Source organism: Cucurbita moschata, unplaced genomic scaffold (assembly GCF_002738365.1).
Source record: "Cucurbita moschata cultivar Rifu unplaced genomic scaffold, Cmos_1.0 Cmo_Scf00009, whole genome shotgun sequence".
In the NCBI taxonomy this organism is placed as follows: Eukaryota; Viridiplantae; Streptophyta; class Magnoliopsida; order Cucurbitales; family Cucurbitaceae; genus Cucurbita; species Cucurbita moschata.
In genome coordinates, this window is record NW_019268525.1 from 3,288,726 (window position 1) to 3,303,576 (window position 14,851).

General features: G+C 36.4%; 4 protein-coding genes across 5 annotated transcripts; 1 reads left to right on the plus strand and 3 right to left on the minus strand.

Moving 5' to 3' along the window:
- Positions 1-1,649: 1,649 nt before the first annotated feature.
- LOC111447384 (scarecrow-like protein 23) lies at positions 1,650-3,427 on the minus strand. Its single transcript, XM_023086528.1, has one exon. The coding sequence runs from the start codon at positions 3,332-3,334 to the stop codon at positions 2,018-2,020; it is 1,317 nt and encodes a 438-aa protein (XP_022942296.1). The 5' UTR covers positions 3,335-3,427; the 3' UTR covers positions 1,650-2,017.
- A 2,537-nt stretch (positions 3,428-5,964) lies between these two features.
- LOC111447386 (60S ribosomal protein L27-2-like) lies at positions 5,965-6,657 on the minus strand. Its single transcript, XM_023086530.1, has one exon. It carries the CDS (start codon positions 6,596-6,598, stop codon positions 6,191-6,193), a length of 408 nt encoding a protein of 135 aa, XP_022942298.1. The 5' UTR covers positions 6,599-6,657; the 3' UTR covers positions 5,965-6,190.
- A 1,129-nt stretch (positions 6,658-7,786) lies between these two features.
- LOC111447385 (60S ribosomal protein L27-2) lies at positions 7,787-8,510 on the minus strand. The gene has a single exon (XM_023086529.1). The coding sequence runs from the start codon at positions 8,414-8,416 to the stop codon at positions 8,009-8,011; it is 408 nt and encodes a 135-aa protein (XP_022942297.1). The 5' UTR covers positions 8,417-8,510; the 3' UTR covers positions 7,787-8,008.
- A 1,157-nt stretch (positions 8,511-9,667) lies between these two features.
- On the plus strand, positions 9,668-13,692 carry LOC111447665 (serine hydroxymethyltransferase 3, chloroplastic-like). 2 transcript variants are annotated; one of them, XM_023086942.1, is made up of 12 exons: positions 9,668-9,897; positions 10,272-10,489; positions 10,731-10,923; positions 11,041-11,215; positions 11,301-11,418; positions 11,501-11,613; positions 11,711-11,833; positions 12,394-12,498; positions 12,605-12,691; positions 12,772-12,879; positions 12,982-13,054; positions 13,130-13,692. In XM_023086942.1, exons 2-12 carry the CDS (start codon positions 10,273-10,275, stop codon positions 13,402-13,404), a joined length of 1,587 nt encoding a protein of 528 aa, XP_022942710.1. In that variant the 5' UTR covers positions 9,668-9,897; position 10,272; the 3' UTR covers positions 13,405-13,692. The 2 variants fall into 2 exon arrangements, with proteins under 2 accessions (XP_022942710.1, XP_022942709.1); XM_023086941.1 differs by having other exon boundaries at positions 9,670-9,897; positions 10,244-10,489.
- Positions 13,693-14,851: the final 1,159 nt, after the last annotated feature.

Consider the following 14,851-nt stretch of genomic DNA (forward strand, 5'->3'; position numbering starts at 1 on the left):
GGACGGCGTCATCTATTAATTTCTCCGAACGATTTATAGGATTGGTAAAAAACGAAAATTTCATTTGTTTTTCTTTCTTTTCTGGTTGCATATTAGAACGAGTCAAAGCATAGAAAGATATAGAATACATATATGATTTTTTTTATTAAAGAACAAAATATCAAAGCGATGAAAAACCATTCTAACAGTAGAGACGGAAAGATGATAGGGTTGAGGATACTAAGTCTTCCTTCATGTTCATATTATATTAAACTAATATCTTGTATTCATTTAATGTTGTTTCTATTTTCTTTATGATTTGTTTGATGCTATTTCATACGGTAAATGATTATAAATAGAAAACTCGTGCCACTCACTACATATGTGGGGTGGTTTTAGCAAATCGCATTGTATTTTCGAATCTCGAGCCAACGGTTATTAAGAGACGGGCTAGTTCAGTGGTTTGGGTGAAAAGAGAGATGGGTTTGTTGTATTGGTTTGCATATTAGGGAAGGGAAGAAGATGGGAAAGTAGAGGATAAAAAATGGAAGCTGTTGGTTATAGAAAGAAGGTGAGAGAGTTTGTGTGGTTTGGGGCTGCACAAACTGAGAGTGTTTTTTTTGTTGTTTGTCGGAATGATTTGAATTTAGAGTCACCAATGGGTCTCTCAGCTTTTGGGGAACACATTCAAATGGGAAACTTGTGATGAAACTCACAAAAATTTGTACCATTTTCGTTTCTAAATCAAACACTCATCATTTCCATACTTGCTTTTCAAATTGCTCATTGAGTGCTTGCTTCCAAATGTGTGCTCAAAAGGGAATTTGCATACCTCTTTCATTCTTGAATTTACCTAAGACTCAAGTCAAGTGTTTAATTCAATTCAAATATATTAGAACGGTTAATGAAAAATTTACGTCACAGTGACCTGAAACGCATAGTTGTGTTGTGTTGTTTTTTTTATGGAACGTTCTGTTAAAACGTACGGAGAATAGAATAATTATATTTTTTTTAAAAAAAATAGAGTCAAAGATATTTCATTATAATAATTGAAGTTCATTTTTATTTTTGGGAGAGGTTAAGCAGTTACTTTCTATGATGCTTTGATCAAATCCATATCACATCAGTTTTGTCCATTAAAAAATTGTCTTCTTTTTTCCTTTTTTCGTTTTTATTTTTGATGGTGGTTTGCATGCTCAGCCATTGGTTCCCTGTCAAAGCAGGCTATTATCCATTTTAATCAAAATCATGATATGTATAGTGATAAATAAACCATAGGTTGTGGTTGAAATCTTGTCACTTCTGTGAAACATTAAAACTAAGCTTGTTTTACTGCTTCACATTATATAATCATAGGAGCATAAAGTATGCATAAATTAACAAAGGAAAAATGTTAAAAAGTACCCTCAAAAGAAAGAAAAAGAGACAGAGAAGAATCCAATCATAGTGTGTCGTGTAAACGTTTTTTTTCAAAAGTGTAGCCTAGAAAGTTATTTCTAGAGATTTAAAGATCCGTGTACTTGAATGGAATACTCAACTTGATCAATAAAAAGAACATTATTCTAAAAACGATCAACTTGATCAATAAAACCAACATTATTCTAAAAACGAACACCATAACTCAGCTAATTAAACTGAGTTAAGACTGAAAAATCAGTAGTTCGAATCTCGGATCCAGAAGCAAGAATAATGATCTTATTCATCATGCTTTTATTCTGAAATAGACAATGATATTTTACACAGAACTAAAACCAGAGAAGCAGCAGAGATAAAGGAGTCTTACACAGCAGGTTGTTTGCTAATCCAACAATCTCCAAGTTCCCAAACTCAGTAAGACGAGCTTTGTTGTCCCAATTCTTTTGCTGCTTTAATGGCCTCCTCTGTTCATCCACAGCCAGGAATAATGGCGCCATTATTGTTCTTGGCAGAGGAAGGGAGGGAGGGAGGGAGGGCTGCCCCTGCCCCTGCCCCTGCCCCGCCCCCCCTTCAACCAAAATTATGAACTGCTCTAAGAAAAGCACTTGAAACAATGGGGTTTTCAATCACAGGGCTGCCAGGCAGAGGCTGTGAGCAGGGAAAGGTCCTTCCATCCGAGTTTCAGGCACCCATTTTCTTCAACCAGAGTATACCCTTTCCAGGGGAACATGCCCAGAAGCAGACTGGCCTGAGCAGCTGGGTTTCCCCCAAGAGAGACGGCTCCGAACCCGACCCGTTTCAGTTCATCCCCCCATCTCTCCACCTTCACTTCTCCAGTTCTTTTGGGTCCACCGACGGCGATAATGTTCCTAATCTCACATCCCAACAATTGCTGCTCCACCACATGCCTTTCCACGCTATCCATCGCCAAACTATCACCCAGCGCGTCGAATAACGCGCTGTAGTAATGCAGAGCTTCTACGAATCTTCCTAGAAAACTGCCCCCATGGCTCAGATCCTGTTCCACAATGGTGATCAGTTTAGGTTTTAGGGTTGAAAGAAGTCTCAGCGTACCTATATCGCTGCCGGTTATGTCGTACAAGCAATGGTGCATCCAGTGCACTACCACCGCCTCGCCTGCCCTCAATTCCAGTTGCTTTGGGTCCGTTAGGTTTCCGATTTTGCCTTCCACTGGATGGAACTCGAACGGGAGGCCGAGGGAGGTTGCGAAATCGGCGAGTCTCTGCCCGGTGGATTGGAGCAATTCCGAAGAGGATCCGAAGCCGGATATTCGTAGGGATTGGATTTTCTTCGAGCGGGAGGCGAGGATGTGGAACAATCCAGGCCATTGAAGACCTTGCATTACGTCGAGATCGATAACGTGGACTCGATCCTCGCCGTCCAAGGCTTGGAAAATGGCTTGATTAGCAGTGAAGTGAGAGAACTTGATTAAGGGACTGATCGAATTGTAGGATTGCAGAGCATTAAACATCCTCTGCGACTGAGTTTGATTCAGCGTCCTAATCGACAAGGGCGAGTAGGTTCCCAAGCAAGAACTTATCACTCTAGCCTGAAGCGCGTGGGCAAAGTACGCGCCGACGCGCTCAGGTGAGGTACCGAACGGCGAGGAGAGCTCCGAGATCTCCGGCAAGAGATCGTTCGCCTCTTGTAGATTATCCATAGCGACGCACTCAGCACATTGAAGAAGAAGACCTAGCAGCCTCAAACCAGTGGAGTCGCTGCCATCGACAAGCGGAAGCTCTTCTTCCTCCTCGACGTCCTTCTCCCCGGAGGCGCCGGCGTGGAAGTTGGAGGGACCGGAATTGAGACGCTTAGAGGAAGGGTCGTCGGCGGCGGAGTCGGCGTCGGCGGGGCGCTTGGACGACATGGAATTGGAAGCGGAATTGATGGGGGAATGAGGGATTAAACTGCGAAGCATGATTCGGAGGAGAGAATCAAAAGGAGAGAAGCTTTTGGGGGAAAGGGACAAAGAAGGATTGAAGGAGAGTTGCACACAAAAAGTGTCAGAATTGTGATGGACGAATGAAGAAGGAAGAAGATAATTAAATAATTAAATAATTAAATAATTAAATAATTAAATAATTAAATAAATACCATTTTAGTTTTAGTTTTTTTTTTTTTTTTCTTATCCGGAAATGCCGTTAGCTACTCCGTCTGCAGCTGTCGTTAAGTGCGTTTTTTATGTTCACCTTTTACGTATTAATTTTTAAGTTTTGCAGCCCGGCCACGTCATTGTTTATTTATTATTATTATTTTTAAACAAAAAGAAAACCCCTACGATTTAACGCCGTTTCTCCCGGCTTTTTTTTCTTTCTTTCTTTGTTTTAATTATTAATTTATGAGATTAGTCAAATTTATGTTTCCAATTAATCATACACCTAATTTCACGTAATTATATATTTTGAGCACTTATTTTCTTTGTGAATTCTATTTACCTTCTAAATTATTATTTTGATATTTATAAAATTTGTTCTGTTTTTAAAACTAACTATAATAAATTTATGGTTTGACTTTTTTTTTGCAAATGTGATTTTTTTAAAGTGAATTATTAAAAATGATTGAAGTAAATAAATGTCTAATAATAATAATTTGAAAAAGAAAAAATGATGTGCGGGTCGGATCTTGGGTTGAGATAAATATGATGGGTTTGGAAATGGGTATTCCACTCCCTATCCTTATCCTCCAAGAATGAACCATATACGTATGAATTTATCCTTAATGTGCGTAATCTATATAGTCTCATATGAACCTTATTAATTTCAATTTTATTTTCATTTTTTTCAATAAAAACTATTTTTAAATTCTTAATAGTTTTCTCTCCCCGACCAAGTTTTATCCCTCCTTGTTCTCATTGGCTTAACTTCGGGTAAGAAGAGAAAATCTCAAATTTAGAATTTTTGTGTGAAATCCTCACTGTTTTTCATTCAATGGCTCCACATCAACAATTCCATGAACTTGGGCTTCTATTGCTCACATAAAAACATCATTTTCTATATCTTCATAGGATTTGCTTGTTCTTTATACATATTCACACAGTAGGTTGATGGATCATTATCCTGATGATTTAATAAATGGTTTTACAAGGTCCAATCGATGTGGGACTCCCACCAAATCCACCCTCCTTTAGGACCAACGTCCTTACTGGCACACCGCCTCGTGTCTACCCCCTTCAATAGAAGGCTAGCACGTCATCACATCGTCCTATGTCTAGCTCTAATACCATTTGTAACGGCCTAGTAATACCACTAACATATATTGTCCTATTTGGGCTTTCCCTTTCGGGTTTTCCCCTCAAGGCTTTAAAATGCGTTTGCTAGAGGAAGGTTGTCACACCCTTATGAAGGGTGTTTTATTCACCTCTCCAACCAATGTGGGATATCGCATCTATATTGAATCTATATTGAACTAGAGACAACATCATATCTTATATTGAATGGCTATTTGAAATGTCAAGATTAAGGACTCATAGTATAATGATTTATTAGCCGGATGTTCTAAAATGTGGGGGGAAAAAAGGAGCTGAATGCATAACCACGAAATGGGAAAGAAAATTACTGAATATCAAGGTAAATAAGCAATCAGTCTCGGACAAACAAAGTACAAGTAGCAGCAGATGAGCGCAAGCATAACAGTGAGAACCTTAACGAGCACAGACAGCCATACGGAATGGATAAAGTCACACAACATTTGATATCATATACTTAGCATCAAACAAAATATAGTCCATTTAGCAAGCAATATATAAGGGAAAGAGAATCAGATATTCAGTCATATTTATAATGGAAGATCAAGAGATTATCAGTCTAGTGATGTTAATTTTCGAAACGTTGACTGTCCTAAAGTAGGAATGAAAACATCAGTAGAACAATATATTCAACATTCTACATGTTCATATCAAGAGTGATTATGAAGGAACAACACAATGAATAAACAAGGCTTCCCTGAAGAGGATGGCAGGATTTATGAAATGGGAATGCTACAAATAATTGTACATCCTAACATACTTGCAATTCATAGTTCAAAAGAATTTAAAAGAATGAACAGTTTCGTTTTCAACAATAACATGTGATAATGAACACAGTTCTATCAAACCAAATAAGGTAAATTCAAATTTCAGCTCCCAATTCAAAGTTTCATCAAGCAGAGGAGAAGATCCAACCATCACAAATAATCTGTTCAACTAAAATTAAACATGTTGGCTTCAAACTATGCAAAAGAAACACAGCCCATCTCATCTCAAAAACAATTATCCATTCCCGGACGGCCAGAATATGAAAAAAGCAATCAAACGAAGTTGATTCGACCAGTTTGACCAATAAACATCAGTTGATTCAACAGATGGAAATGTAATTTCAGAAACTCATTGAAGATCTTATCAAGCAAAGCTAAGAACAATACTAACTGATAATAAACATCTCAGCAATTCTTTATAGAAATGTTCGCTTCAGTGAGAATCAGGACACCATTTCTCGATAAAATTAAAGCAATGAAACAGACAGATTCAAAGGAAACAAAAACACTCAGCATACGAATAACAATGCTATCACATAAGTCGAAATATTTGTGAAGATAAATAAGTGAAATCTCAAATGTAATATCAAAATCACAGAAATTTCTCATCCAAAAGATTAGGATACGTCCATCGAAAAATTAAACACCAAAACAAACTACCTTTCAAAATTAAACGTATGATAACTCGATAACAAAACGGAAAATAACAATAAAGCTGCTCAGTAGCCTAATACCAGAGTAATCCATAACTGAACGAGCCTCTTCAGAACCTGAGCTTGGTGAAAAACCACCTGTTCTTCCCGGTCTTGAACCTCTCCTCGAATCTCTTCTTGGTCTCCTTAGCGGCCGTAACCTTCTTGTCCTTCGACTGCAAGCTATCGATGGTAACCACGTCCTTAAGATCCACATCGAGAGTGTACCTGGTGGGCATTAGGTGTCTGTAATTAACAAGCTTGATGAAGGCCTTGACTCTGGACTTCTTAGCAGTCTTCTTAGAAGAGTCCTTGCGAATTACCTTCGCCGGATACTTCTTGATTCCGGCGACCAAGCAGTGGCCATAAGCACGATCCCGAGTCCCATCGTCGAAGGCACGAATGATGACCGCTTTCCGGCCAGCGTAACGGCCTTGAAGGACGATGACGGCCTTGTTCTGCTTGAGGAATTTCACCATGGTCGGATTTCTCCTCTCTGTGTTTTTTCCCTTCGCGTCGGCTCCAACAGACAAAGCGCGGATTTAGGTTTCCCCTAAAATAGGGTAATGGGGCTTTCCTTGTGAAAATGGGCTTTCATGTGATATTGGGCCGTGCTGAAATGGGCTTTCAGACTCAAATGGGCTATCTTTTTGTTTAACTCAAATTTTAAAAATAAAAATAAAACTTTTTTATCACGAAAATTAATAAGGGCAAAATATATAATTATTAATAATTCATGTGTCTAATATTTTGAAATAATTTAGCGATAATTGACGTGTATGTTTCATTTATGGTGGGAAGTTTAGCTTTTCATACCTCGTGTTAATACTAAAAAATAAAATAAAAAATTAATTTCTAGATGGGCTAAATACAATCCATATAATAAAATATATATCATTAATTAAGTTTGAGTTTATGTGTGCATTCACATTTATGTCAATAAGTCTAAACATAAGGCGTCCAGTCCAATAAATTTCTTTAGTTGTGTCTAATAGATCTTCTTGTCCCTAATTTAGTATTTAGGACTTGTTTAACATTTTTTTAAAAAGAATTTAAAAAATCATGGATACAATCATGATATAGTGTGATGAGTACAAGCCTGCATGCATGTGTAAAGAATTAATATGCATTCAACACCGACTACAAATGAAGGTAGAGTCGAACAACGATCATGAATTTTGGTCCAAGGTATATTGTATCCACATTCAACCCTATTCAAAAATTGAAGTAAAGTCCCACAAAAATCATAAAAACTCAATGGGTGCTTGCGCAAGTTACAAAATTGTATACTAATCCATACCCTCGACAAATCAAAATTGAAAATATAACTTCTTGAACAAAGAAGAACAGCTTCAATCACGCAAAAACATCAGTTCAACTAAAGAGATTGTCTCGAAAGTAACCACTAGTTTTGGTCGAAGGGTCACCCTAACAATGGTTCAACTGAATAGCCCACAAGAACATATAAATTCAAGCAATGGAAATATGATGGGGGCAGTCCGCGACAGATCATCTCAATCGAGCTAGGAACAGGACTTACTCGAATAAAACATCTCACCAACTCTTCCTTCAGTTCATCAATTGTTTAGCTCCTGATGGTTAAGGTTAGAGCTATCCAACAGTTGCAGAAATGCTCGTTTTCAGTGAGAATCAGTAGTCCAGTGTTCTAAATAAATATATGAATAACAATACTCTCATGGAAACAGAAGTGAAGTCTCGAATGTAGCATTATAAACCCAGAAATTTCTCATCCGAAGGATTAGAGTACGTCAAGACAAAAATTAAACACCAAAACAAACTACCGATTACTCGAAAACAAAAGATGAAATTAGAAACAAAAATTGAACTCCTGAGTAACCTAATACGAGAATAATCCAGACCGAGCCTCTTCAGAACCTGAGCTTGGTGAAAAACCACCTGTTCTTGCCGGTTTTGAACCTCTCCTCGAATCTCTTCTTGGTCTCTTTAGCGGCTGTGACCTTCTTGTCCTTCGACTGCAAGGAATCGACGGTGACGACATCCTTTAGATCTACATCGAGAGTGTACCTGGTCGGCATTAGATGTCTGTAATTAACAAGCTTAATGAAGGCCTTGACTCTGGACTTCTTAGCAGTCTTCTTAGAAGAATCCTTCCTAATGACCTTCGACGGATACTTCTTGAGTCCGGCGACCAAGCAGTGACCATAAGCACGATCCCGAGTTCCGTCGTCAAAGGCGCGAATGATGACCGCCTTCCGACCGGCGTAACGTCCTTGAAGGACGATGACGGCCTTGTTCTGCTTGAGGAATTTCACCATTTTTGGCTTCTACCCTGCTTCCCCTTGTGCCTCTTTCGCCGGCTGAAGGAACGCGAAATGATTTATTTAGCCAATGGGAATTAGGGTTTCAACCTTCGGGTTTTAGGGCTTTAAGAGTCTAATTGGGCCTTCCTACCATGACTCAACTTTATCCTCCACAAATATTCAAATATTTATATTTTAATTTTGTAGTGTTCCTTTAAAATATTTATATTTTAATTATTTCCAGGGAGTCCATTATTAAAAAAAAAAAAATTGTTCATTAAATTATTAAAGTAATTTAACCAAATGTAATGATTGAAACGGTTCAAATTTAAATAAATTTACGTGAAACATAACTATTATAAGTTGATATCGTAAATCGAGGTTGAAAAACATGAAAATAAAAAAAAACATCTAATACGCTCCCAGTTTTCCATCAAAACTCAATACGTACATGTACAAATGTTCAATTGTAGTCCATGTCCATGTCCAATCTCCAAACGGTTGAGCTTAAGGTTTTCACAATTATTTAAATTTTAAATATTTTGTAAAGTTGTATGATGAATTATTTAAAATTGATAAAGTAGTAGCCACTAAAATAAATATAAATATAAAAATACATTTTAAAATAAAAGTGCCAATAAGCAAATTAGAAATCTATAATATAAATAAAAATAGTTAATAATTAGCAAATTTTAATTTTATATTAAATAATAATTGGAAGGTAGAGAAATTATTGCATTTATAATTTATAGAGACAATTATATATATATATATATATATATATATATATTAATTTGAATTAAACAAAAATGTATAAATTTGGGGGTGGGGCTATTGTTAAATTGATATAATTATTAATTTTATATTTTTGTATAAAAACATTCTTAAAATTTTCAAAATTTTAATTATATACCTAAATTAAAAAAAATATATTATTACCATTAATTTTGGATTAAAACCGTATTACTTTATTTAAAAAATGCACTTGAAAATTTAAGTAAAAATACATTTAGACTTAATTTTTTTTTTTATTAATATGCTTTAAATTAAGTTCAGAAATAAAAGGAAGGAAATCCCTCTCATGCGTGCTCCACGCCCTTTCTTCTTCACCGTATTCTTCATGCCGTCTCCTCCTCGTGCCGCCGCAGCCTCCTCCGCGTGCCGCCTCAGCCTCCTCCGCGTGCCGCCGCAGCCTCCTCCCTTCCAGCGGTTTTACACTTATTTCTACTTTTGTTTGTATTAATAAAAATGACAATCGCTGAAGGGATAATCGAGAGCTGCTGACATGGAAAAGATATAAACCGATAATTTTTATTCGAAAATTACTAAACAAATCACAAAAAGTTGCAATTATTTGAAATTCATCAGAACCCTACACTTCCGGCGTTTTATATACGAGCCAAACGCATAAACAATCGCGAAGAATTAAGGTGCGGAAAACGGATACTCAGCCGCTCTGCTTCCAACCTCCGCCTCCCGTCCGTCTCCGGTTCAAGGTTTCGTTTTACCTTCATCGATTGTATCATCATCTCACTTTACTTAGCTTTTCCTCTGCCATTTCTGTGTTTCCTGACTTCGGCTCTTTTTTATTCTCTATTGGAGTATTGGAGTTTTGGCGATAAACGATTGATAGTTTTTGTTTTTACCTGACAAGAATTTCACAGCGTGTTCGAAGCGTTCTGTGGGTTGGATGTGCTCAAATATGATGCTATGCTATGTTGCATGCTATTTTTTTAACTTTTGATGTTTATTGAAGCTATTGTCTTCCTGTAATCTGTAATCGGGGTTATGTGATGGCGTTTGGTTGTTATTGAAGTTCGTTTTCTTATATGAAATTTGTAGGATTTTTTGTGAAGATTTAAGTGGACAGAATGCAGGCTGCGAGTGGTGCTGCAGTGATGGGCTCTCTGCAAGTTGTTGTTTGTGCGAAGGGATCGTCTTTTCCTTCGAAAGGGTCTAGCATTTGTGTGTTTCCGCAACACAAGAAATGGACCGTCTTAAAGCCCTGCAAATCCTCCAGTGTTGAAGCAAACATGGTTGCGGGGAAGGCATCATCTTCTGTATCTGTCTCTGCTCCACAACTTGGAGGTGAAATATAATCTAATGTCATTTACCAATGTTGTGATTGTTTGAAAGAAATTTGGCATATCTGCTTGGTACATGTTAATAGAATCGCTCGAAGTTTGACCCTTTACTCGGGCAAGAATTGTACAAGATTTATATTGTTTCTTGATACCAGATTAGCCTAATTGATTGCTAGGAATGAGAAGAACTGTGTTTGATTGAGTGGGAGAATTTGGCACTGGTTAACTTCATTGGTGTTGTGCAGGTGGAAGCGGTTTTGTAGACCATGGCTTGAGTGAAGCAGATCCCGATGTTCGAAGCATTATCGATAAAGAAAAGCAGCGACAGTTTAAAAGCCTTGAACTCATTGCATCTGAGAATTTTACATCTAGGGCAGTTATGGAGGCAGTAGGGTCCTGCCTCACAAACAAGTACTCGGAAGGATTGCCTGGAAAAAGGTGAACTTTATTCATTTGATGTACTATGGATGTGAATTCTAGTTTTTGGTGGGAGGTTTTGGGATAAGTTGTCGATGAAGGATTATTGCGTATTAAGATTTTTGTCATGTATCTCAGGTACTATGGTGGCAATGAACATATTGATGAGCTTGAAACACTCTGTCAACAAAGGGCTCTAGCAGCATTTCGTTTGGACAATAACAAGTGGGGTGTAAATGTTCAACCGTTATCTGGATCACCTGCTAACTTTGAGGTTTATACAGCAATTCTTAATCCACACGATCGAATCATGGTGAGTATCCTTATCGTTATTTTTTAACCCCCCACGTTAATTTAGACAATCAATGGTTATACTGACTCATGTTAAATGACTTTAGGGTTTGGACTTGCCTCATGGAGGACATTTGTCTCATGGGTTTATGACACCAAAGAGGCGGGTGTCAGGCACATCAATTTATTTTGAATCTATGCCTTATCGTCTTGACGAGACTACAGGTATGTACCGCACGTGGGATAGATTTTTTTTATGGTCTCTTCACTGGTTTGTTCATTCTAAGTAAATAGAAAACTCTTACAGGCATTGTAGATTATGACATGCTCGAAAAAACTGCCAACTTATTTCGACCAAAGCTGATTATTGCTGGTGCAAGTGCTTATCCACGTGATTTTGATTATCCTCGCATGAGAAAAGTCAGGATTTCTGATATTATTCACCATTTTACATTAAGTAGCCCTATTTAGATTCTAACTAGCATTAGTGAATAACTTATTTGATTTGCTCTGGTAGATTGCTGATGCTGTTGGTGCTTTTCTCATGATGGATATGGCTCACATTAGTGGGCTTGTTGCTGCTTCGGTGGTTGCTGATCCTTTTGAATACTGTGATATTGTGACCACAACAACACACAAGGTAAAGAACAAATTTTCATCGAAAGTTATTTCATTTTATAAAATAAGAAATGTGTACATTCAAGAACCAAACGTGAAAGAGGAACAACCTAGCAGCCAGGGTAGAGAAAGAACTCCAATCCATGTTAACATAAAAAATAAAAGGAAAATTGTGATTACAAAAGAAATTCTCTTTGAAGGGCACCCAACTGAAAAGGCCATATGTAATACATGATCACGAGAAGAATTAAAACAGTGTTGGACCCTTTGATTTCTTTCAAGCCATATAATCCACCAAAGAGTACAAACAACGCGCTTCTAGATCACTTTTGCTTTGTCTTTCAGCCACCAGCCCAAGATAGCTTCAGGAAGACAAATATATACCTTTTTTCTGAAAAAATAGACGTGATTCGAAGTTCATTTCATGCACATTTACTTGTATCGATTGTTTTTCGGTCATGATGTCATTCTGCCTTCTCTTAGAACATATTAGCTTTGTATATAATTTGGTAGGATACTGGTTGTTTTTTTGCATAAAAAAACTGCTTTCTCAGCGTGAAAGAAATGTCAAATTGTTTGCAGTCTCTGAGAGGTCCAAGAGGTGGCATGATTTTCTTCAGAAAAGATCCTGTCCTGGGAGTTGACTTAGAATCTGCAATTAATAATGCTGTGTTCCCAGGATTACAGGTTGGTTTGACCTGCCTTGTGGTAGCATGTAAAGAAGAGTTCGTTCATTTTGCTCGAGACTTCGACTTTGGTTTTTAAATATGTTGGTTTTATTGTTGTCTTACAGGGTGGTCCTCATAATCATACAATTGGGGGACTTGCTGTCTGCTTGAAGCATGCTCAATCTCCAGAATTTAAGGACTATCAGAACAAGGTACGACACTTCCTCGATTAGCTAAACGTGGTGTAAAACACTTGTTTTCTTATTTTCTAACACAGTTTTTCATACTTTAGGTCGTCTCCAATTGCAGAGCTCTTGCTAGTCGATTGGTCGAGTTAGGTTATAAGCTAGTTTCTGGTGGAAGTGACAATCACCTGGTTCTTGTAGATCTAAGGCCATTGGTAAATACATTGTTCCTCACATCTGTGCTTTGAAAATTGAGATGACGATGTAAAGAAGCATGTATTAGCACATGTTAATCTTTAAGTACACTCTAACCACAGGGCATCGATGGGGCACGGGTGGAAAAGATTCTCGACATGGCCTCAATCACTCTCAACAAGAACTCAGTACCAGGTAATGACTTGCGTTTCAAAAGCCGGTCACCATATCCAGTTTTCTTGAACTAACTCCTTGCTATTTTGTGCTTAGGTGACAAGAGTGCTCTAGTTCCAGGAGGCATCCGAATCGGATCGCCTGCCATGACCACCCGAGGATTCACTGAGAAGGAATTCATTGCAGTTGCAGACTTCATACATGAGGGCGTTAAGATAACTCTCGATGCCAAACCACTAGCCCCAGGATCAAAGCTTCAAGAGTTCCTCAAGTTTGTAGCAACCTCTGATTTCCCCTTAATCGACCGAGTTTCGAATCTTCGCTCGAGAGTTGAAGCTCTTACAACTCAATTCCCAATTCCTGGCTTGTAAGTTTCACTACACATAATGAAATGGGTATAAACTTGCAATAAAAATTCCGACAAAAAAAGGTGACAAGGTCCGAGGAAATGTCACTTGATCTTGATGATGTCGTGTTTGTGATGATTGTAGTAATAAAAATGGAAAAGACCAGGCAGTTTGTAACATTTTAGAAGCTGCTGTGAGGCTCTGGTAGGAACTATTTTTAATTTTGTGTTCTTATTCTGTTGTAGTTACTATGAGTAGTTTTATTTTCAGAATAAATTTTTATGGGTAGTTTTGGATGTGTTCTCCGAAAAAGTGCTTATCTTATTCGACGAGGATCGGAGTCCTTTCGAGATGCGGTTTTACATTTTTGTCTATTTGTGTTTAATAAGTTTTTAAACTTTTGTTTTTGTGTCCAAGCATGAGCTAAGGGTTATTGATGACTCGAGGCTTTAGTGGTTTTCTTCTACATCTCAATGACTCGAGGCTTTAGTGGTTTTCTTCTACATCTCAATGAGCATCTTTCCGAGTCAAAAAGAAAAAAAAAGACCTTTTGAATTTTCAATTATGTTCCTAATCGAATAAACTTGGCACATAAAATTATATTACGGATAATTTATATTTATGTTTAATATATCATTTAACTTTTAAAAAAAATTATATTTATGTTTAATATATCATTTAACTTAAAAAAAAATGAATAATACCATGTAAATCTATTAAAAGCATTATTTAAAATATATTTTGGATATTTAAATTAAACTTGTATTATTTTTAATTTAAAATTTTAAATTAAACTTGCATTTTTTTAATTTAAAATAAAATACTTTATTTATTTATTGTTATTATTCTTATTTTTTAATAAATAGTTATAATAGACCAATTATATGAGACAAAATTTAGATATTTTAAGTGTATAAACTATAATAATATTTTATATTTATATTATTCACGTTTTTTAAAAATCAGTGACATGTATTTATTATTTTTAAATCTACGACAAACTTAAAATATTGTCAACGAACCAATAAAAAATAAACTAACGAAAATGAAAGATATTTCAAGATAAATAAAAATTTAAATAAACTAAAAAAAAAAAGGCAAAAAAAAAATATTTTTTTAAAATTTTCCATATTCATTTAAAATTATTTATCTACGTAAAATATATTTTTATTACAAAATTGATTATTGAGAATAATAATATATGTACTAAAAAACAAAAACCACATACCTTAATTCCAAAGCCTACCTTCTAATTATATATTTCCTTTTATTAAAAATACAAGTCACCAATCTGTTGCAATGAAAAATTATCCTTTATTTATAAAACAATTAAAAATGGAAAAACCAACAAATAAATAAAATATTCGATAGAATAATAAATTAAAAAAGAATATCTCCAGTAGCGTACCACTCACTCAAACACACCTTGCATTTCACCACTCATAACTCACCACGTGTCCCACTTTCTCTC

Bases quoted from the DNA above. Each gene is read 5' to 3' on its own strand.
- LOC111447384 (XM_023086528.1), bottom strand. From the start codon at position 3,334: ATGCTTCGCAGTTTAATCCCTCATTCCCCCATCAATTCCGCTTCCAAT.
- LOC111447386 (XM_023086530.1), bottom strand. From the start codon at position 6,598: ATGGTGAAATTCCTCAAGCAGAACAAGGCCGTCATCGTCCTTCAAGGC.
- LOC111447385 (XM_023086529.1), bottom strand. From the start codon at position 8,416: ATGGTGAAATTCCTCAAGCAGAACAAGGCCGTCATCGTCCTTCAAGGA.
- LOC111447665 (XM_023086942.1), top strand. From the start codon at position 10,273: ATGCAGGCTGCGAGTGGTGCTGCAGTGATGGGCTCTCTGCAAGTTGTT. The intron at 11,419-11,500 runs GTATGTACCGCA...AAACTCTTACAG, and splicing joins TCGTCTTGACGAGACTACAG to GCATTGTAGATTATGACATG. The intron at 11,834-12,393 runs GTAAAGAACAAA...AATTGTTTGCAG, and splicing joins TGACCACAACAACACACAAG to TCTCTGAGAGGTCCAAGAGG.